Here is a 22,456-nt window from a genome sequence, read left to right as displayed (position 1 = left end):
TATCATAAGTACATTTTATTTCATGTAATTTATATTTATGTTCACCCAGAACCACAGACACAGCACATCTACATTTCTTCATGAAATGCCTTTTAGATCTATTAAAGAGTAATGATGTCTAAGTGTGTGGGATGACATTAAAGACAAGGATCTTCATTTCACTTCCCTTGAAAGCTAATGCAGAGAAGAGAAACCTTATCCTGACGCTAGCAGATCAGGTATCTCCTATATTCGGCACACAACATTGAGACAGTAATGAGGGAGTGACGTTTGGGAGCATCTTAACCTAAACAAGTACTTAGCATTACATCTCACCTGGGTCAACAGTCTAGGGTATCAGAGTTAAACTATGTTACAGTAAATTAATGGAAAATGTAACTGCACTTTGCTGAAAGATCAATGTCCAATAAAGGCTGCACAATCAAATCTTGTTGCAATGATTGAGGCCTTTAATTGCCTTTCAAAGATAAGGTAGTAATCAACACAGCTTTAACTGATCTTTTTCACTAGTTCAATTACATGCTAATGACTAGTGCCAAGTCAGAATCTTTAACTACTTATACTTATTAAATCTTATGTTAGTAATGAAAAATTACTTAAGCTACACAATCAATAGAACACAAATCTTAATTACTATGTTTCACTTCCATACTATTTTATGTGCTTGACAAATTCACATGAGCTTTCTTTAACTATAAGAAGTGTCACTGGTAGTGTCCAGAGTCTAAAAGTTATTGTTCTAATGTAAATTGGAGGTCAGACATTCATTTTTCTTCTTCTTCTAATAAAACTGTGGCTAAGATGGCTTTTCACTAACCCTTGTTCATCTAGCTACTGCTTAAGAGATCGGTTCAGCTAATTGAGAACATGAATACAATTAGAAGAAAACAAACATTTTTAAAGTTTTTTTTTTTTAAGTTTCTGTTTATGTGCCTCTCTGACACATGCATGCAGGTGGCCTCACAAACTAGAAGAGAGTGATGTTCCCCTCTATTGGAGTCACAGGTAGTTATGAACTGTCCAGAATGGGTGCTAGGAACCCAGTAAGGTCCTCTAGAAGAGAAGTATGTCTTCTTGACTCCTGAGCCAGTTCTCTAGTCCTGGGTTGTTTTCAATAAGCTTATTTCTAATACTTAGTAAGGTTACCAAATATTTTATTAGCTTTTTATGGGAAATAAGTGTGATTTCACAAAAAATTGAAGCATGAGGACATCACAAATACAAAAGCAAAATGGGAGCTGGGCAGTGGTGGCTCCCGCCTTTAATCCCAGCACTTGGGAGGCAGAGGCAGAAGGATTTCTGAGTTCAAGGCCAGCCTGGTCTACAGAGTGAGTTCCAGGACAGTTCCAGGGCTTCACAGAGAAACCCTGTCTCAAAAGAACAAAACAAAACAAGACAAGACAAAACAAAAGCAAATGTAAAATGGGTGCAAACACTTGGGACAAGTTTCACATATTTTTTTTTCAAGCATAATATTTTTATTGATTATTTGGGAATTTCACATAATGTACGCCAATCACATTCACTCTCCCAATTCTCCTAAATTTGTCCCCAACCCATGTGACCCCTCTCAAAAAGGAAGGAAGAAAAACATAAAAACAAACCACAAGTTCAATTTGTGTTATATATACTCACTGAAGTAAGGTCAACCTCCCAGTGGCCATCCTCTTTAAGAAAACAGTCTTTCCCCACCCTCATCACCAGAAGCCATCCATGGAGGAGAGCTACACTTGAGCATCCTGGCTAGGGCATTTCTTGGTGGGAGTGGGGCAGGAGAGGGGAAAGGTTGTGACAGAAGCTTTCTGTGCCTCTCTCTCTGAACTGATTTCACCTTTCAGGGGAGATGGGGGAAACATATTCTACAGCAATTCTGCTTCTTTGTAGCCATAGAGAACAAAACACATCTGTACAAAAAAACTGAGCATAGATACTATGTTGAAATTATTCATCCAAGCAAAAATACTTCAGCGTGGATTGGAGAGAGGCTCACAAGACCCCACCCCTAGCTGAGGAGTTATGGGTAATTGATGGCTGTTGGGAAAGGGAGGATCAATTTTCTTGCAGAGAGTATGGCCTGGTAGGCTGCCTATTCTCCAGTGGATGGCCAAACAGCATGTTCATGCAGGAAGTGTGTAGACTCAATAAGTTATAAACAAAATAAAAAATAAAATGGACATGAAAATGAAGGGGGCTGTGCTGGAAGGACTAAGTGGGAGAAGGGGAAAGTAGATATAATCAAGATACAGTGTACATATACATGAAATTGTCAGAGATACATACATTGAGATTTTACAACTAAATAATGGTTAATTTAATATTTTGTACATTGCAGAGTTGGAATTTTCAAAACTTTAGTTAGGACATCTAGTTTTAATTAAGTAGATAAAAATCTCACCTGGGACCATTCTTTCAGTAATATTAAAAAAAAAAAAAAAGCTCTATTTTGTTGGAGAGTATTTAAAACAAGATCCACGTGAAGTATGAGAAGTGGTTGCGGCTGCAGCATCCTTTCTTAGGTCCTCGTTGGCTGGATAAGGAATACCAATGCACAGGGCTCAGGGCTCACATAGGATTGCGCGTAGCTATTTTAGTTGTATTCATGTCATCTTAAATACAGTTTATGAACATTGTACTATTCCATTACACCATTAATTTATCTTCAGAGATATTTATAGTATCAATTTAAAAGCTGTAAAACTTCATGGAAAGTAGCTTATACTATACCTCAACAAACAAGCTTGCCATTTTGAAAAGGGAATCACAGAAACTGGACTTCTTACAACAAGGTTTGGAGTTTCTTGCTGTTGTTCTGGTTGATAGAATTATGAACCTTATAAACTCGGTACTTTTTAGTTAACCTAAATACATAAATCTATTTGGATTCATCTTATGAAAAGAGATATGTCATTAGATATATGATCATTATATGCTTCAGTGATTCATGGCCCTTGTTACATACATGCTTTGTAATGTATGAATTATTTAGTAAGAAAAATCACAATAATTTTGTTGTTACTCAAAAATTTATGGGTTGGCAGAAACAATTATGCAGCCCGGAAGCTGGCGTGTTAAGGTAACATCATTAACTCATGTGGTATGAGTTTTTAGCAGCGGTTTGACATAACCTTTACTGCTGCTGCTAGAACAGATCAGTAATTTTGTATAACAATCTGCCTGTGAACAGAATGCTGAATTGGCCATCCACAAAGTGATTCATTTTACTTTATTTCCATATTAGTACATAATTTAAATCCCACCTAAAAAGTGTCTACACAAACCCTAAAGAATAAAAACATGCAAAATAATGTATACTTCCCAAGTACACAAAAGTGCAAAATCACATTAAATAAGAGCGACCATTTCTATTTTGAAAATGTTAGATATTTAAGAATTGGATGAAAATAATTTATGAGAGTAGATTATCTTTAAAACCTTTATTACACATTGTATTATAGCCGCTACTAAGAGATGAAGAACAAAAATTTATTTTCTTGGAAGGCAGCAATGCCACAAATACCATATCAAACGTCATGATTTTGAATTTTGAAATTTACAAAATGAAGTAGCTAAGAATTTGGAAGTCTTAATGCAAACCTAGGCTAGTTCAATTTTAGACCATTTGCCTTGAATGTGTAAGGTTCCACATTCAATCTTAACAACATCAACAACAACAATAGTACACACACACTAATTAGTATCCCTAATTAAAATGTTTATTTTTATTTCTATGTAGTGTTTTGCATATATATATATATATATATATATATATATATATATATATATATATCTTTGTATCACATGTATACCTGGTGCCCACAAAGGCCAAAAGAGGGTATCAAATCCCTTAGAACTGGAGTTACAGACAACCATGAGCCACTATGCAGGTGCCAGAAATTTAACCCACATCTGAAAGAACAGCCTGTGCTCTTATCTCTGAGCCACCACTCAAGCCCCAGAATGTCACTAACTTTAAATGACATTTGAAATTCAACAATCATTCATGCATCCACTAAATACTCAACCCTGGCAAAGCTGAAGACCAATTTTAGTACCTTTGTTTGCCAACAGACTCTAGTAGTCCTGAGTCTACACAGAGAAGTCAGACTGCAAAAACTGTGTGCCCACGACAGACTGAGAGTCACGTGTTGGCAATTTTTGTTGGCGACATTTACCATAGAATGGATGCTATAAATTGAATGAACACATGATTGAAAATTGCGAAGGCAGCATGCTTGCCTTTAATAGCATCAAGAAGAGGACTCTTTAGTGGAAGCCATGTGGATCTGTCTTGCAAAAAGAGTAATAAAGTTTGACATGGGTTAGGTGTAATGAATCAAGTATGCTTTCTGGAAAAAAAAAAAAAACAAGAGTTTGGAATCCTTTGCCATATTCTCTTAAGGCATTTCAAAAGTTGTCTTTTATTTTCTCACATATGGGAACTGCTATTGCAAAGTCAAATTTACGTAATGTACAGAAGTGAAACAGAATTACTCAAATCAGCTAGACTTTTTATTTTACATTAGTATTATTCCCATCATCATCACCATCACCACTACCACCATCACCACCATCACCACCACCATCATCATCACTGACACCACCATCATCATCAAAACACGGAACGCAGCCACTGAGCAAGAATGATACCACTGAGCTACACCCCACTGGCCTTTCTCCTTTAAAACAAACTAATATTTTGACTGAGTTGTCAAATAACCAATCATCTCTCAGAAGGAAGCCAGTCTTCTGTTGGTTTTCAGAGGCTACATGACAATTTCTTAGGAAGCCGGTAAAGAACTCTTGAGTAGGACAACAGATTACATAGGTGATGTGGAAGTCTCCGTGCTTCACATGCATGCACGCGCGCGCGCGCGCACACACACACACACACACACACACACACACACACTCCTCAAAATCACAGGAGATCACCTTAGCCACAGGCAACTACAAAAATGAAAGTACAGAAAGGAACAAATATTAGTGACATGGAGAACTTGGAGGCCTTATGCACAGTGGGTATGTTTCTGTCATGCTGTGGCTACGGTTTCGGATTTCTCTCACCCCAAAGGTTGGGAATTAAAGGCTTAGACTCCAGGTAGTGACACTGGGAGGTGGTGGGCTCTTTAAATGGTGAGTGCTCTGTGAGTCATTAGGCCTGTGCTTCTGGAAGGAATTATTGAACATGGCCTCTTCGGTATCTGGTTTTGAGTTGCAGTTTCTTCTTGGTACATAAGTATAATCCCTTCATTGTGGCAGAACCCAGCTGATGTCAGCACCATGTCCTTGAACCTCCAATGCTACATGCTAAATAAATATCACCTTTATAAAGTTAGCCTTGTCCTAGTGCTGAGAGAGGACATGTATATGAACTTCCATCTCTAACCAAGAATTCCTCTCCAATTGACACCCACTTGCATAGGAAAAATTAGTTTTCTCCAATGGAGTCTCAGTGGGTATATAAACCATACTTATGATCAGGCTCCATTCCCAGAAGTAGTTACCCAACACAAAATTAATGCAACATTATTTTTTATAAACTTTTATCTCATATTTCTTTGTTTGGGCTTTTGTTTTATTTTTCAAGGCAGAGTTTCTCTGTGTAACAGTCCTGACTGTCCTGGAACTCCATTTGTAGACCAGGATGGCTTGGAACTCACAAAGATCTGCCTGCCACTGCCTCCTGGTGTTGGGATTAAAAGTATGTGCCAACTTCTTTGGGTATTTTCATCTTACTGGTTTTGTTCATGTGTTATGGTTTCTGATTTTGTGTTTTTATGGGTTTAGCTTTTGTGTGCCCCTGCATTTCTTGTGCTTACTGTTATTTTTGTTTTTGTTTTTTTAAATTCTGGCTTGTTTGCCTTTTTTGTTTGCCTGCTTGTTTTCTAAAGAGAGAGAGAAAGAAGGAATTGGGTGATGGGGATAACCTGAGGGGGGGGAGTTGGGAGCAGAGGAACCATGATTATAATATATTGTATAAAAATATTTTCAATAAAAAATAACAAAAATACATTAAGTTAGCATGTCTTAGGTATTTCATTACAGTAACAAAAATGTCTAATGAAGTACCTGAAGGAGTTAAAATTAGCCTGGAACATTAGTGTTGTTGATGATGATGGTGGTGGTGGTAGTGGTAGTGGGGTTGGCAATTATTACTTATTGTTGAAGATGGCTGCCGGCCGGTGGTGGCACACGCCTTTAATCCCAGCACTTGGGAGGCAGAGGCAGGCGCATTTCTGAGTTTGAGGCCAGCCTGGTCTACACACAGCCAGTGAGTTCCAGAACAGCCAGGACTATACAGAGAAACCCTGTCTAAAAAAAAAAAAAGAAAAGAAAGATGGTAGGTGTCTGGGTTCAGGAATCACCACACAAACCATACAAACACAGATCTCAGTTGAGCAAGAATACTTTATTGAATGCATACCCTAATACTGGTCAGACCAGGGACATAGTTTAGAATTATCTGAACTATGACAACAGATTATTTTTTTGGTCAACTCATAAAGGAAAAAATCCACAAACTCCATGATGAGTTCATATGCAGGTGCAGGAGTTACTCAGGATGTTTTAGATATAACAGTTCATGTTGACTTTTGATCCGATGGGTCCTATGTAAACCTTTGTGGAATTTCTTAAGATTATCAAACCTCATACAGAACATTCAGAACATACCGAACAACACAGGGTATGTGATCAGCATGTCCTTGAGCCAAGTCACTTCTCTGTGTCAATGACTGGCAGGCATGTTACAGTAGCAATATGAAATAGCCAACAGACATGAATCAAAATGGCCACAGTTATTTGGGGTAAGGTGGAGTGGTCAGACCATATCAGTATGTATCAAATTCTGGGCCTAATGTGTGATAAGCTTACCATGTACCACTGAGGTACCAAGCCCGGAATAGATGTTCTTACATGCATGGTCATTGCAGCATTATTCACAACAGGCAAAAGATGGAAGCCACCTAAAATCCCATTGGCAGATGAATGAATGAAGATATTGCAGATCGAAAGGACTTATCATTAACAAATGAAGGAACTTTGGTATAAAGTTACAGCAGAGATGAACTTTGAAGGCATTCCTCTAAGTAAAATAAACTAGGCATAAAAGATAAATATTATCTGACTCCAATTGTAAAAGGTTTTTAAAAAGTAGTTCAAGTTCAAAATCAGAAATCTAATGCTAGTGAGAGGAAGGGGGATGGGAAGTCATTATTTAATGGGTAGAGGATTTCACTTTTGTAAGTGAAAAGTTCGAGAAATTGATTGTTTAACAATACAAACATACTTAAACACTGCTGAAGTATACACCTAAAAGGGTAAATCTGATCTTATGTGTGTTTTATCACAATTAACATAAAAAAATTAAAAACCAGTAGACATCTGTCTCAGAGTTTCTATACTGTGAAGAGACACCATGACCATGGCAACTCTTATTTAAAACACACACACACACACATAAATATATAAATAATTAGGGCTTACTTACAGGTTCAGAGGTCTAGTCCATTATCATAGTAGGCACAAGCATGAAGGCATACAAGCAGACAAGGTCCTGGAGAGGAGCTGAGAGTTCTACATCCAGATGATCAGGCAGCAGAAAGGGAGAGCAACACTGGGCCTGGTTTGGACTTCCAAAACCCTAAAGCCCACCCCCATTAACACACTTCCTCCAACAAGGCCACACCTCCCAATAGTGTCACTCCCTATGAGTTTATGGGGGCCATTTTCATTCAAACCGTATAACACCTAATTTTCAGAAACACCTTCTTTTCAGTTAGGATCACACACAGGAGCAGGATTTACCAGGGCAGCCAGCAGCATCTTCTTCAGTGTTAACACATTGTTTTCTTCCAAAATTCCCTTTTGGTCCATTTTTCTCTTTGCTTTTACCACCGTCTGATATATTTTATTCATTTTTGTGTTTCTACTCTCAGAATAGCTCATTTAGAAATCATATTCATTGAGAAGCAGGTCCTTCGTTCTAATCATTGTCTCCTCCTCCTTTTGTTATTTTGTTTTTTTGGGGGGGGTTGTTTGTTTGTTTGTTTTGTTTTTTAAAACAGGGTTTCTATGTGTAGCCCTGGCTGTCCTAGAACTCTCTCTATAGAGCAGGTTAACCTGGCACTCACTGAGATCTGTCTGAGTTGGCCTCCTTGTGCTGGGATTAAAGGCATTTGCCACAACAACTGGTTCATGAGTCAGTTTTCAATGATAAGCAGCTTATAAGGAGCAGGAGGAGATATTTATTTTGCCTCACAGGTTTACAGATTTTAGGCCATGACCCCTAGGCCCGTTATCAAGCAGAATTCCACACATCAGGGAGTGTGTGGGAAAAGGCAGGAAGTAAAGGTGTTTTCTTCATGGTTGACAAGAAACAAAAGGAGGAAGGACTCTGGTCCTAATAAGTCCTATAATATGCCCTCCAATGACCTAACTTATTCCCACTGGCCCAGCATCAGATTCTACCATCTCCTGGTAGTCCCACTAACAGACAGCCAAGAGTTGAGCATATGTGGGACATTTCCAATCCAAACTATAACCCCCTTCAAGTAGGACAAAAACCAAGCACAGACCTTTTACTACAGTTAAAATACTTAACTGAGGCTAACAAACTACCTCAGGCAGGACTTGAGTGGCTACTTATGTCTACTGTTAAAAAAGATAATACTATGTGCAAAATCTTTAAGATCATATACATGTATACCTTTAATTTGGACGGCGGTGTTTATTCTACTTGATAAAGAGATACTTTTGAATGTTAATAGCTCTGTGAAACCTCTGCTCAAATAATAAAGTCTAAGACTTCATGTTATATAAAGGCTACAAAAAGTTGAAATGTGATTATATTTGCTCTGTAAATATTGGGGAAGCTGAGAGTTTGCCATTCATACGTTTAAAAAAGTGCTTCAGAATATATATGCAAATTTGGCAAATGGAGTTGGTTTTCCCTACAGTACTATGAATTTTTAAAAAGACATTTTAACAAATCATAGGTTAATAGAAAATCTCTAGTTTTGTAGTCAATTTTCTTAAATAATAGAAATAAAGTTTAGATTAAGAAGAACATGGGGAAATGAGAGAATGGTGTATTTTTCTTTAGTATTGAAGAGCAGTTACAAAGGGGCAGTTGCAATAGTACTTGGAGAATCTAAGTGAATTTCTACCTAAGCCATTAAGGAATAGTAACTAAAAGATGGTCGTTTATCTCCTACAATGGCCTTTCAAATGCATCAGGAAAAAAGTCCAAGTAGAGGAAATTATGCCACAAATTTTGGTATTATACTGAAAATGATCAACATTTAATTTTTCCTCCTCGTACGTACATTAATCACATATCCATTTATTCCGGGAAAGTGGACACTGGTCCCACCACCCCACGCATTATATTTATGAATAATCAGCCCCAAAAGGTAGAGATAATAGCATAATTTAATTACAAATAAAGGGCCTACCTACACGTTGTCATTTGTAAGCAATTCTTTTGTATAGACACATAGATCAACAGGATTATGTACTCTAAAATGTGAGGTAACAAGGCATTTAAAAATAACCAAGGTTTATGGCTACTGCCCTGCTATCACTGACTGCATAAACACTGCAATTTAGCTGAAAATATATGGAACAGACGGGATATTTTTGCAACGGTTGAATAAGATATTATGATGCCAGAAATACAGCTGTCCCCAGGCAGTTAAGCTCTCCATTGACTTTCTTTACTATTGCTTTTGAGCAGGGGGTTGCTTGGTACTGTAGGTCACTGGTTGGGGTAAAGGACCTCACTGAAAAATTCATGCACACTTTGCTAACGTGGGAGAAAAATAGTGGTATTTTGGAACTGTTAATTGGAAGAAGGGACATAAAAACATGCCTTTTTTTTTTTTTAAAAAAAAAAAAAGGTCTTGCCTGGCTCTTGCCGATTTGATACACAAACCCACGGATAGTAAAAGGTATACAACTTGACAAGTTGGTGCTGCGGTCCTGTCTTTCACGGTCTTTTCTGCAAGATTAAATCTTAAATTGTTTTACTAACAGTCCCCAGCCGTAGATTGGTGTCTTCCTGGGTTTCCTAGACGCCTTCACCTCTACCTAGAGAGGTGGAAGTTAGCCAGTCCTAGCACGGGATCCCTGCTCCGCCCCGAGCTGCCCTCTTCCAACATGGCGCCCCAGGAGGCGGGTCCCACTTGTCGGCTCCCCGGGTTCCGGCGCCATCGCGTTTTGGTTCCGGAGTAACAGCGGTCTAGCGGCCGCCTTCCTCCTTTTCTCGCCGCCACCTCCGCTACCAGGACGCGGGCCTCAGTCGGCCGATCCCGAACGCGCCGCGCTCTCCGGTTCCAGCTGCGGCCTGGGACCCGCTCTCTGACCCCGCGGCCCTGGGCCCCACTGCCTGGTGGAGGGCAGGCGGCACCGGTGCACCTCTGAAACAGCCCCGACCCACCCCGCGGCGCCCGGCCACCCTCCCCTTGCCCGCCAAGCCACTCAGGACGGCAGGACTCTGGCCGCCGTACCTGCCTTAAACCAGGCCTTTGCTCTGCTGTCTCCTCTTACCCACAAGGACTACAAAATGCATGTGGGTTCTGTTTTGTCCACTTTTGTAACTCCAGGACCTTCCGCTCTCTACTAATTCCTCTTGGCCCGTACTCATTCCCCAGTGCATCCTCTCCCAGAGACACTCCACACGACCCGGGCCTGGTTCAGGGCCTGCAAGCTCCCTCCTGATCGCCCCTCTTCACTTCTCCCCACCTTCCTGCTCCCTGCTCATCGCCTGTCTTCTGTCTATCGTTCCCCTTGTCACTTCTTGGGGCTCCTAAGTAGGGGCCGGTCGGTACCCCTTGCCCCAGGATGTGAGACCCTTTAACCTGTAATGCTGTGGCTGGCCCTTGGCCCCTTCTGTGCCATGGAGAACCAGGTGCTGGTGATTCGGATCAAGATTCCAAATAGTGGCGCGGTGGACTGGACGGTGCACTCTGGGCCGCAGTTACTCTTCAGGGATGTGCTGGTGAGTGGTAATTTTAGTGGCCAAAACCCAGCGTTGGGGATTATGGATCTGGATAGGCAGCATCTTGACCATTGGTGGCCTGAGCTGGCCTCTGGTGGGGTCAACTTACTTGTTTTAACCACAGTCTCGATTAATTGCATTCACTGAATACTGGTAAATGTTCAGGGCTCTGGGGAAATAGATGTATCCGACTGACCCCCTGCCCTCAGGAAGCTCACAGTCTGGACTGGGACTTACACGCCAGGGCTAACAACTGTGATATAAAGAGTTTTAAAACAGTTTCTTCTTTTTTTTTTTTTTTTTTTTTCTCAAGTTATTTGGAAAGTATCCCTGCCCTCATTCTAGCCCTGTCACTGCTGAGTTTCTGAACTTGTGACCTCCTGGGAAAGGGACAGCAGGGCAACCTTAGTTTACAATGGTTAAGCAAACCTTAGATGCCACTGATTGAAAGACATAAACTTAACTATCACTATGGAAAGAATGCTGCCTGTGAAAATTACAGCACATCATCCCATGAACAAACACAGCTCAATTTCAGAGGTGTTGAGTGTTCAGGGAACATTTGCATCTTAGAATCAACAACGCACTGCCTTGGGATGCTTACATTTCACACAAAATTATGAAGGTTAATGTAGGCTGACCCTTGAATCCATATATAATATATTGTAAAGCATTGTGTGTGTGTGCATGTGTGTGCGTGTGTGTGTGTGTGTGTGTGTGTGTGTGTGTGTCCTGAATAGAAAGTAAGACCTTCCCAAGACTTGCTCCTGAGGTTGAGAGTCAGTGCCTAAACTCTGGCTTCTTTATTTAATATGTGCTTATAGGTGTGTGCAGATGTGTGTGTGTGCATGCATGTGGCGATCAGAGATCAACCTCAGGTATGCTTAGGTGCCATCCACCTTGTTGTTTTGAGACAGGGTTGGCTGGCCAGCAAGCCCTGGGCATTTACCTGTTTCAGCATCCCCAGTATTAAGATTACAAGCATACATGCCACCATGCCTGGGCCATCTGTCAAGCACCCAGTTCCTAGTTTTTTTTTACATGGGTCTAGAGATCAGCCTCAGGTCCTCATGTTTACATGGTAAAAACTTTGCCAGCTGAGCCATCTCCCTGGCCCCCAAACTAACTTTTGTTTCCTATAGTTTCCCCATATACTGCAGCCCATGTACATCTTTCTAGTTGGTTGACATTAACGGGGTGAAGTATATTTACTATATGTACAGAGTAACTCAGCAGCAGAATTTGGTGTACTGGAAAGAATGTTTTAACAGGCAGATGTGCAGTCTGATTCACAGGTACTGTAAGAGAACACTTAGTGGTGTCATTTACTGCCTTGGGTTGATAAAAAAGATAATGTGTTATCTATGATTTCATTTTGAAAGCTAGATGCCAGTACCACCAAGGCCCTGCATGTGCCTAAGCCAAGCATGTGGCACCTGTAGTGAGCTAGCAGCCTCCAGTCTTGACAGCGAATGGCATCTCTTCTTACAACATGCACATTGCAGATTTCCTTTCCTCACAAGGCCACACAGTCCTCATCGATGTCTTCAGGCCCATCTCGATTGGCCTGGCCCCTGTGTCCTCTCTTGCCACACCCTCTTGAGCATCCTGTGTCCCAGCTATACAGAGTTACTGTCAGTTCTCCCAGGTACCAAGGCTGTGTCTCCAGTTTGCCTTTTTCTTTGTCTGGCCAGCTCTCATCTATCCTTACACACCAAGGCTCAGTCTCCCTGTGGTAATGTTTGCCAGGTGACTGCTATGGACTTCTTGTGTGCATCCCTGTGGCAGAGCATGCATTCAGAATGACTTGCCTGTCTATTGTAGAATGGAAACATCTGGAGAAGAAGAAGAGCTCTGTTTCTGTTGCCTCAGAGCACCTGAGACTTGAGGAGGGGCAGTGAGTGCTTGCTGTGTAAGCCTGAACCTGGGTTCAGTCCATGGAACCTATGGTAGAGCCAACTCCTGAACGTTTTCTTCTGATTTCCACCCATGTGGCCATGGCGTGTGTGCATTCGTGTTTACTGTTTACATACATGCATATATAATAAGTGAAAACAAAACTTAAAAGAATGTATATTTTTTAAAAACCAGACGTGTGCAAATGTAAGCTGTGCAGATCACTGGCTTCTTTTTTGAAGACAGGGTGTCTGTCATGTTGCTCAGTCTGATTTCAAGTTACCTATTTCATGAAGGAAACCTGGAACTCCTCATCCTCCTGCCTTTACTTCTGGAAAGCTGGGTGAGCACTGGGTTCTCAGTCAGGCAATTTGAACTTTATTGCCAGCTGTGCCACTACCTGGGCAAGTCACTGTCTCCCTGAGCCTCCGTTTCCTTATTTCTAATCAGGGACACCTGCACCAAGACATGTGAAGACTAAACACATAGAAGGTGCTCTATAAATGTTGACATATAATGTAAGGAGCGGGATCTGGCCTTCTGCCTTCTGAGTACCCCTAGGAGATCTCCAGTTTGTGGCTTCCAGGAAGCATTACACTATCCATCACTAGGGCTCAGAACCGTGTGTCGGGACACATTGCTCATAGGAGCAGCTGGAGCATTTGTCATGAAGAGCCAGAAAAGAACTTATAACTGGTCCTGTCTTGGTGCTGTCTTACGGCAAGTCTGGCAGGGTGCCACCCAAGGTCCTTGTTATCTGTTCTCCCATGTCACGTCATCTCTTCCAGCAAGAATAAACAAAACCCTAAAGAAATCAGCATCCCCGGCTTGGAACCTTGAGCTTTACGTCTGTGGAACTTGGATGGGTCCTTTGTCTGACCTGAGCCCTCTCTCACACTTCCCTGTTTTCAGATGAGGAAGCATAAGTTGTTCTGGAAGGGGAGGGGCCTCACAGAGCCATGGAGCTAGTTGGTTTACCTATTGCCAGAGGGGGTTTCAGTCACTGAGTCAGAGGGATTGAGTATCTGAGACCAGAGTCAGAGTTGAAGATCCAGTTGCTTCTTCTCCAAATGGCTGGGAGACCCTGTGCAGGCCGCTTATCTTGTCCCCTCTGGGCTTGCCTGTGGTCTGTATCTCCAGGACCTAAATGCAGTATGAAGGAAGCCAAAACCAAGCGCAGAGACACTGACTGGGCTCTCTGTATTCCTTCATTCCTTTCTCCTCATCCTTGGAGACAGTCTGGGACAGTTCTAGGACTTGTGAATAGGACTGGATTGATTAGAGTGAGGTAGAAGATAGTCAGCCTTCTCTTCCTCTTGCATCTTATCTTGAAGTCCCACTTCTGGTTGTTCCTAATTAGTGACATTCCTATCCAAACTGAACCAGTGACTCTTCCTTCTGAATGTTCCTTGTTGTGACAAGATTCCTAACAAAAACCACTTAGGGAAGAAAGGTCTTATTTTCACTCACAGTTTGAAGGTTGAGCCAAGGCAGATGGTCACATTGTATCTGCAGTCAGAAGGCATAGAATATGAAGGCTGCTCAGTTCATGTCCATGGAATGGTGCCACCATATTTAAGGTGTGCCTTCTGCCTCAGTTAACACAGTGTAGAAGTTCCCTTACCGACATGCCCAGAGGTTTGTGTCATGAGTGATTCTCGGTCCTATCCAGTTGACAGGCACCCATAGAAATCACAGTGAACCCTGTTTGATACTGATACCTTGTATTTAGCTCATTTTGTTACTAGAGGTGCTTCCAGGTGCTCATCTATCTTATCTCAGAGACCAAATTACAGGCTTGCTGAAGTCAAGAGCCAAGTCTTAACTTGCAAAGACTTTCAAAGCTCCTGGCATGCTATAGAGATGGTTTTATTTCTCTACTGTTATGTATTTTTCTGTCTTACTGAGAGGAAGAAAAAAAAATCAAGAAATAATCACCATCAAGATGTATCAATTTAAATTTTCTTTTGAAAACATTTTTAGGTTAAAGAAATTTACATTTTTGAGGTTAGCAGAAATTCCCTTGGAAACAAGTACAAAATTAGCTTTTAAAAGAAACTGGAATTTTATCATTTATTATTGAGTATACCCTGCTTAAAAATGTCCAGTAGAGAGGCTGGGGAGGCAGTGTTCAGGCTTTCCTCTGGATTGCCTGCATACTTAATTCTGTAGTCAGTTTATACATCTAGCTCCCTCTTAGGAAATGTGTGCTACCTATGAATGTGTAGAAGGAAATTTCTAACTCTAAAATTTTGTTTCTTAGCTTCCTCACAAAGTAGATATGTCATCTGCTAAGACTAGAACAGAGAAAATGTCAGCTCTTTCTGGCTGACATGTAAGGACTTCCTGCGCAGGGTAGTTGTTCTCCCCCATCAAATTTCTTTTGCACAGATTTATTTTTTGAAAGAAAAAAAAAAAAGAAGAAGCTCCAAGACGATTATGCAAATTGGCACTGCAGCAAACACTCCTGAAGAATTGCCTTTAGAAGGAAGTTGCAGCCTCCACTCTCTAAGTGCCCTGCTTTGGAAGGACTGTGGGCTCCCTGCTGAGAAACACTGCCAGCAGGCTTTGTTAGTTGACTGCCTGGTGCCAGTTCTGACACAGCCTGGCCTGGGGGAGAGGAAAGAGGCCTGCAAGGCTTTGCTGTGAGATGGACTGGATGGAGGTCTCTTCTCCCAGAATTTAGGTGTTCTGGACCTCTTCCCATCAGCTGTCCCTGAAGACTAATTTTTTTAATGTTGTCAACATTAGAGGCTCATTTACATATTGATATCAGGTTATATACACCTTCCAGGGCCACCTTTCCTCAAATCAGCATATATCCCGGTATCATTAAATGTGTTTCCATAGCTTAGAAGTAAAGGTTGATAAGAACTGTCTTACCATCTTTAGCTGCATATCATCACAGAAGCTTGTTTGCTAAAGCCACTGCTATGAGAGCAAGGTACCATGCTCTTTATAGAGCAGGAACCACACGTACTGAGTGTCTACAGCGTGCCAGGTCTTAGGCTTTCGGTTATTGCATCATTTGGCTTCCACATTACCCTTTCAGTGTCAATGGGTCCATATTCTGAAAATAATCAGCATGAGTCTCAGAGTGGTCAAGTAAATATTTTTCCCAGGTTGCTCGTCTAATAGTAAAGACCCAAACCTAAGTCCCTCACCCCCTCACCTCCCAGCTTCTAGTACAAGAAACTCTGTGTGTGTGTGTGTGTGTGTGTGTGTGTGTGTGTGTGTGTGTGTAATTGTATAGTGATGTGCACTGTTGAGTTGAGAATAAAAGATTGTCTTTAATAGAGTATGAAGGCTTTCTAATCTCCTTTCTCCTTGGAATAGAGATTTAAACTTTCTGGGCTAAGTGTGATTGCAAGCTCATGTTTCTGTGGCTTATGCCAGCACTTCAGAAATCCTTCCCAAGTTCCCCTGTTTTCTCTTGGACTTGCCACATGTTGGCAGTAAAGAAGATGGCTAATTGTGCTTCTTTATTCTTCCTTTGTTTAGGATGTGATAGGCCAGGTTCTGCCTGAAGCGACGACAACAGCATTTGAATGTGAGTCTGGCTTGTGTACTCTCCTGGTTCTTGCTCTCTGCAGTGATATTTCACATGCTTTATGGGTTGCATTACTTTCAGAACTGACAAAAACAGGTTATTTATGGTCATCATATGGCACATTTAAATATTTATAAATTAATGCAAGTTTAATGATGGTACTGAACCGAGTAATATTTTCTTATTTAATCATATCTTGGGTATGCATATCTCTACAATATAGCTTTAATTACCAACATGACCTTTATCTGCTCTTCTCATTGTTATAATAGTGCAGGGCAAAATGAACCGTGTAAACTACCTGTAGACCAATGATCGTTGATTAAGAGGTTTTAATCCTTTAGTGCTTTAGGACATTGCAGCAGAGTAAAGCTCTCTTGAGCAGCGTGTGGAATGAGTCTGTTTCAATGGGGTTTGGCTGCCCCCATGCTAGATGACGGGGCACTTCTGTCATGAATTGTTCTGCTCTCCATTGAACTGGCCTTTATGGACAGGGCTAGGATATGCTAGAAAACTGGTTTTGACGCAGGCCAGGTCATTGTAGGAGGAGTCTTGGTGCTGGTTTAGAAATAGCATACGGCCTCAGGCATTGAGAAAGGTAAAGTCAAGGTCTGGAATTGTGGTCTTGCCCTCTCTGAAAACGGGGCCATGGGCTGAGGTGATTGTTCAGTGGAGAGAATGCTTGTTGTGCTATTGCAAGAACCTGAGTTTCAGTTCCTAGAGCCCGTGCAGAAGCTGAGCATAGTAGCGCACATTTGTAACCCAGTGTTCCTGTGGCAAGATATGAGATGGAGACAGGAGAGTCCAGACACTTGTGGAGTCAGGCAGCCTAATGTAGACAGACAGCAAACAACTAAAAGATCCTGACTCAAACAAGATTGAGGGTGATGACCAATAGCTGAGGCTGGGGTCTGACCTCCACACACATGTTGAGGTATGCACACCCACACTCACACATAGGAACATGCCTATGCATTCTCGCACATGTATATACACATCATTCACATGCACACATGAAAGTGTGTGCTACTTTCTAACATGGAAATAATAGTGATTTTTTTTCCCCACGTGACAGAGCTTTTGTTCCTATTTTAAAGATGATTACTGGTAGAGTGTACAATAATAATAACAGTACAGTGACATGTCCTTATCACTTAGTGACAGGTAAGCTGTGCACAGTGGCAGTGCAGTGCCTTGTCCTTGTCACTTAGTGACAGGTAAGCCGTGTGGTACTTTTGATTCTGCAGATCTCAAGGAAACTCTCCAACAGAAACACCGAACTCCCTTGATGAAGTGTAATTCATTTGTTGAACAGCCTTGTTGAAGTTTTGCATGGTAGGATTATTTTTAGGTAGTAAGAAACTAAATGTAAGCAAAATGCCTCTGTATGTGGACCGATACATAGTAATGTGTCCCCGTTTTGAAGTACATAGTAGCACCTAAAACTAACAAGTTTGGAGCACCCAAAACTAACAAGTTTGGAATCCATGTGTTGATATGGAAAGAGACCAGGATTGATTTTTGAATGGACAATGCATATGAGATAATCCTATCTCAGCAAGTCTAGCCCTCCATACTTACTTCATAATGTTTCCAGTGGGACAGGATCTACAGAGGGCCCATTGCAGTGCTTTCTGCCCTGGGAAGTGCACATGGGCCCTGGGGGACTGGAAATGAATAAGTACACTTTTTACTTTATGTATGTCTCTATTGCTGGGATAGTGTTCAGTAATCTGAACTTGCTTTTAAAAGCTACAATTAGTAGGACTATTAATTACTATCTTATTAATGGTACGAGAATCTCCATGCTATTGAGGGATATAAATGTGTGTGCGTGCACACATATGCTACAAGCTCTATTTAGACTTCTTTCAGTAGCTACAGGGAGTTGGGGTTTCTGGGATAGCCTGAGAGCTAATGTTTGGTGTTCATACTGCTGCCAGATGAGTTAGTCCATTTCCTTTAGCCTTTACAAGATCCCCATGAGGTGCTTTGAAGGACTGTTGGTGCTGCTTCAGCCTAAGGGAGAGGATCTCTGAGAACTGAGCAACTTGCTCAGTTGTAAGTAAGCAAGACCCCTGGAGTGGATTCCAGGCATGTTTTCTCAACCACTGTGCTGGGCTGTTCTCAGAGTCACCCAGTTGAAGTGCGTCCTGACTGGCTTTCCTTAAGAAGCTCACTTTTCCATTATTTTAATCTTCCTCTCTCCCTCTTTGTGCATGTATATGTGCATGTGTGCATGTACTTGTGTGCCCCCATCTCCCACTCAGGCACTTGTGGAGTCAGGGTAAATTTTGGTGTCAGTTCTCTCCTTCCACACGGGTTTCCAGGGATCAAACTCGGGTCATCAGGCTTGCACCCACAGGCCTAACTCTGCAGTGTCTACCCCTGCTCCTCTAGCTTCACAGTCCAGCATTCATAATAATAGTACTAACTGTCCTGTCACCAATGGAGTTCTCTAAGCCAGCCAGTATGCTAGATTCTTTCCCTAGATTCTTGCTGGGCTTAATAATTTTTGCAGTGACTCTGCAAAGTAGGAAAATTAGACCTTTGAGGAAACTGGAACTTGAAGATGCGAAATGATTGCTCACGGTGATTGCTGAGAAGTGGCAGAGCCCAGGATCAAAAACAACACCCACAGTCTTTGTAAGAACATGGAAGTCTCTGGAGGATAAGCAGAAAAAATGTTCAGATGTCGAGGTTTCGTTCTTTGATGCCCTGTTCTTGTGTGTTCTCCAGCAAGGATAGCGATGCTATGTCTGGCTGTGTGCTTTGCTTACCTGTTATGTCGGGCTTTCTCCCTCTCTCCCTTCCTCCTTTCCCTACCCCCTCTTTCTGTCAAGTGCTAGGACTGTAGGCATTGGCCCTAACATCCAACTTTGGACCAGCTCTAGGTAAAATAGCAATAGCAACAACAACAAAATATACACAGAGAGACAAAAATAATGACAGCTATTGGTTGTTTGTGGCTGGCTTATCATAACCCTAGGCTGGCTTTTCTCATGACTGTTTTTGAGTAGCTTGATTGTCTGACCCAAAAATCTGTACCACTAAGTGGAACCAATATGCAAGAAATAGTGAAGATTTGGTTTGTAGGCCAATTTGCTGGGAAGTCTGAGGCATTTTGGTGGTTTGTGGATGAGTAACTCTCAAATAAATACAACTTTATGAAAGGACCATTTAACACTGCAGCTTGTATCCAACCCTGACTCCTCACATTGGAGAGATGGTGTGATAATTATAGATCAGCAAGAGACAGTGCAGAGCTCAAAGCTGCAGCTTTTCATAGATGTAGGAAAAGAGTTAGGATTGGGTGCTGGGAGAGGTTGCTGACTGACAGATTGCCTGGGCCAGCTCTTACAGGGTTTATTTCTCAGCACTGTTCTCAGAATGGGTGGACCTGCAGCCTCCCATTGCCATTGCCTCCCTTACTGGGCCAGTCATGTCCTTTGTTCACCTGTTAGCCCTAGCTCTGGAGCAAAAACACTGCCTCCTATGTCTATATCCAAATAAAAATTGTGAAAGGTCATAAATTATAGCTAAGTGGATACTGTCCTGAGTTTTAGGATTAACTGTGCCTGGACCTTGGATATATTTGGTTATGATGGAGGTGTTGTGCCCCAATTCAAGTTGTCACGTATATGAGAGGGAAGAGTTGTACAGTTGCTGTGTTCTCTCTGGTTTTGCTTTCTGGTCTGGTGTTTCCAAGGGAGTTAGGTCTGCATGGGATAGGAGGGAGTGCCCTCTGGGCCACATTCAGCACAGGGGCTGGTGATCCTAAGCCTCTTTTTTACCTATTACCGTTGTGGGTTCTTCTCTCACATAACTAGAGCGGTCATTAATGTGCCCATCTCAACTTCGGCCTTTGGCTGTTGTTTAAATTATTTAATGTACTGGATGGATGTGTACATTTTACCAGCTTTTTTATTTATATATTTGATGTATTTGAGTATTTTATCTCCATATACATCTGCATCTGATGGCGTCAAGTTCCATTATAGGCAGTTACAAGCCACCATAGAGTGCTGGGAATTGAACTTAGGATCCATGGAAGACCAGCCAGTGCTCTTAACTGCTGAGACATCTCTCCAGCTCCCCAGCATTTTTTTTTTAAGATAAGGTTTTTCTGTCCTAGAACTCACTTTGTAGACCAGGCTGGCCTTGAACCCACAAAGGTCTGCCTGCCTTTCCCTCCCAAGTGCTGAGATTAAAGGTATATGCCATCATTGCTCAGTGATCCCCCAGCTTTTTTAAAACCAGAAAAATATCGGAAGTCAACAGTAGTGCTTCAGATTGTCTCACAATGAGGAAGTTGGTGTATAATTTGGATTTCTAGGCATTTGAAATGACTGTGGTGAAGAGGACCTGCTGCTCTGGACGTTAGTGGCCATCCGTGAGCTTTCTGCAGATGGGCCTCATTCACAGCCTGTCAGAAAGCCCTTTCTCTTCACCCTTACCAGCTCTCTAGGGGTGAGCACATTTCTCTCCTGTTAATGCGGTGGGTGGAAAGCTGCTGCCTTTCTGTTTATATATTTTGGAGGAGTGGTGGTTTCTTTTCATCTGCGTTTACTGTCTGGACTATTTTCTCTCCTGTTAATGCAGTGGGTGGAAAGCTGCTGCCTTTCTGTTTATATATTTTGGAGGAGTGGTGGTTTCTTTTCATCTGCGTTTACTGTCTGGACTATTTTCTGTCACCTTTGCCCATGTGTCTCTTAAGCTGCCTTCTTTCTACTTGATTTCAGAGCTTTCCAAAGTAAGAGCATTGATTCATTGTATTTACAAGGGGTTTTGTCCAGTTTATTGTTCTTTTCAGCTTGTTTTATGCTTTCTCTCTCTCTCTCTCTCTCTCTCTCTCTTTCATATGGAAGGTTAAAGTTTTTTGTGGACAAACTTACCATGTTTCCTTTTATTTCTGAATTTGTCATACTTAAAGAGATCTTCCTCATTTCAGGGTGCTGAAAAACATTTACTTGCATTGCTTTTTCTTTCTGCTTTAGTATGATTGTGCACATACATGCTATTTATTAAATATGCATATTTGTGTATATCTTTAGTTTTTTAGAATAAAAAGCATGAGTTTTTTATGAGCAAGATTAGAAGGAGTTGATTTTACTCTTACCATCTTAGCATGTGTTGGTGGAGACAGTCACCTGGGGTCCAGTGTTACTTTTCACATGGATAGATAGTTGATTTCATGCCACTCATTGAATACTTTGCCTTTTTTCAGATGTGAGAACATTTCTGATATGAGACTAAATTCCATAACCATAAAAAACCCTGTGTGCTGCATGTGTAGGCCTAACGGATACTGTGGGAGCTCGGCACTTATGAAGGCCCAGAGATCCCTGCTGAGTCTCAGTTCCATTAGCAGATTAATGAGTGCTCCAACACACCAGGTGATAAACATCAACCGTGCCCACAGATGCGGTTCCTGTGCGTGCCTATTACGTGCACACTGTTCCCTGTATTTTTCTTGAGACTAGTAACTATTAGCCTGATGTTCTGGGACAGGGAAGTCTCATGGGCAACTTGAAGGATGGGCTGGAAGGTGATCTAGACAAATGCTGCCTTGTGCTCAGAATGCCATGCGTTTCCGCACTTCCATGATACCACCTCCGTATATTTATGGAAGGCACCCTGCATCTTCATCCTTGTCAAACTGTGTATCACAATTTGACTTAGAAAACATAGTTAGAAGATAAATGTGTCTTTCCTCAGTCCCAACTATTTAATTTTTGAAAAAGTTTTTTTGTTTTATGCATTTGAGTATAGTGCTTATGGAAGCCAGGAGAGGACATCAAATCCCTGGGAGCTTGAGTCATAGACAGTTGTAATTAGCCCATTGTGGATGCTGGGAACTGAACTTAGATCCTCTGGAAGGACGCGAGTGTTCTTAACCACTGAGCCATCTCTCTACCCTCCTAACTCTGAAGGTTTTGTATCCACTTCTTATTGAATGAGTATTCTCAGTTGTTTTAAGAGTTTGGGGAAGTTCATCTTGTGATCTAGAT

At 41.6% G+C, this 22,456-nt stretch overlaps 1 protein-coding gene across 8 annotated transcripts in view; it reads left to right on the top strand.

The window, feature by feature from the left end:
* Window positions 1-10,047: 10,047 nt before the first annotated feature.
* Window positions 10,048-22,456, top strand: part of Map2k5 (mitogen-activated protein kinase kinase 5) — a 215,282-nt gene continuing 202,873 nt past the window's right edge. For 2 of the 8 annotated variants that reach the window (XM_031343240.1, XM_031343239.1), the window contains exons 1-2: window positions 10,050-10,999; window positions 16,397-16,445. In XM_031343240.1, the coding sequence (XP_031199100.1) occupies window positions 10,865-10,999; window positions 16,397-16,445 (184 nt within the window). In that variant the 5' untranslated portion in view covers window positions 10,050-10,864. Of the gene's footprint in view, window positions 11,000-16,396; window positions 16,446-22,456 lie in introns of all 8 variants that reach the window. The other 6 variants (XM_031343243.1, XM_031343244.1, XM_031343238.1 and 3 more) reach the window with 5 other exon arrangements.

The sequence above is a fragment of the Mastomys coucha genome, unplaced genomic scaffold, assembly GCF_008632895.1.
Source record: "Mastomys coucha isolate ucsf_1 unplaced genomic scaffold, UCSF_Mcou_1 pScaffold23, whole genome shotgun sequence".
NCBI classification, from domain to species: Eukaryota; Metazoa; Chordata; class Mammalia; order Rodentia; family Muridae; genus Mastomys; species Mastomys coucha.
Note: the sequence above shows the minus strand (reverse complement) of the source record. Positions and strands in the feature narration are given on the sequence as shown.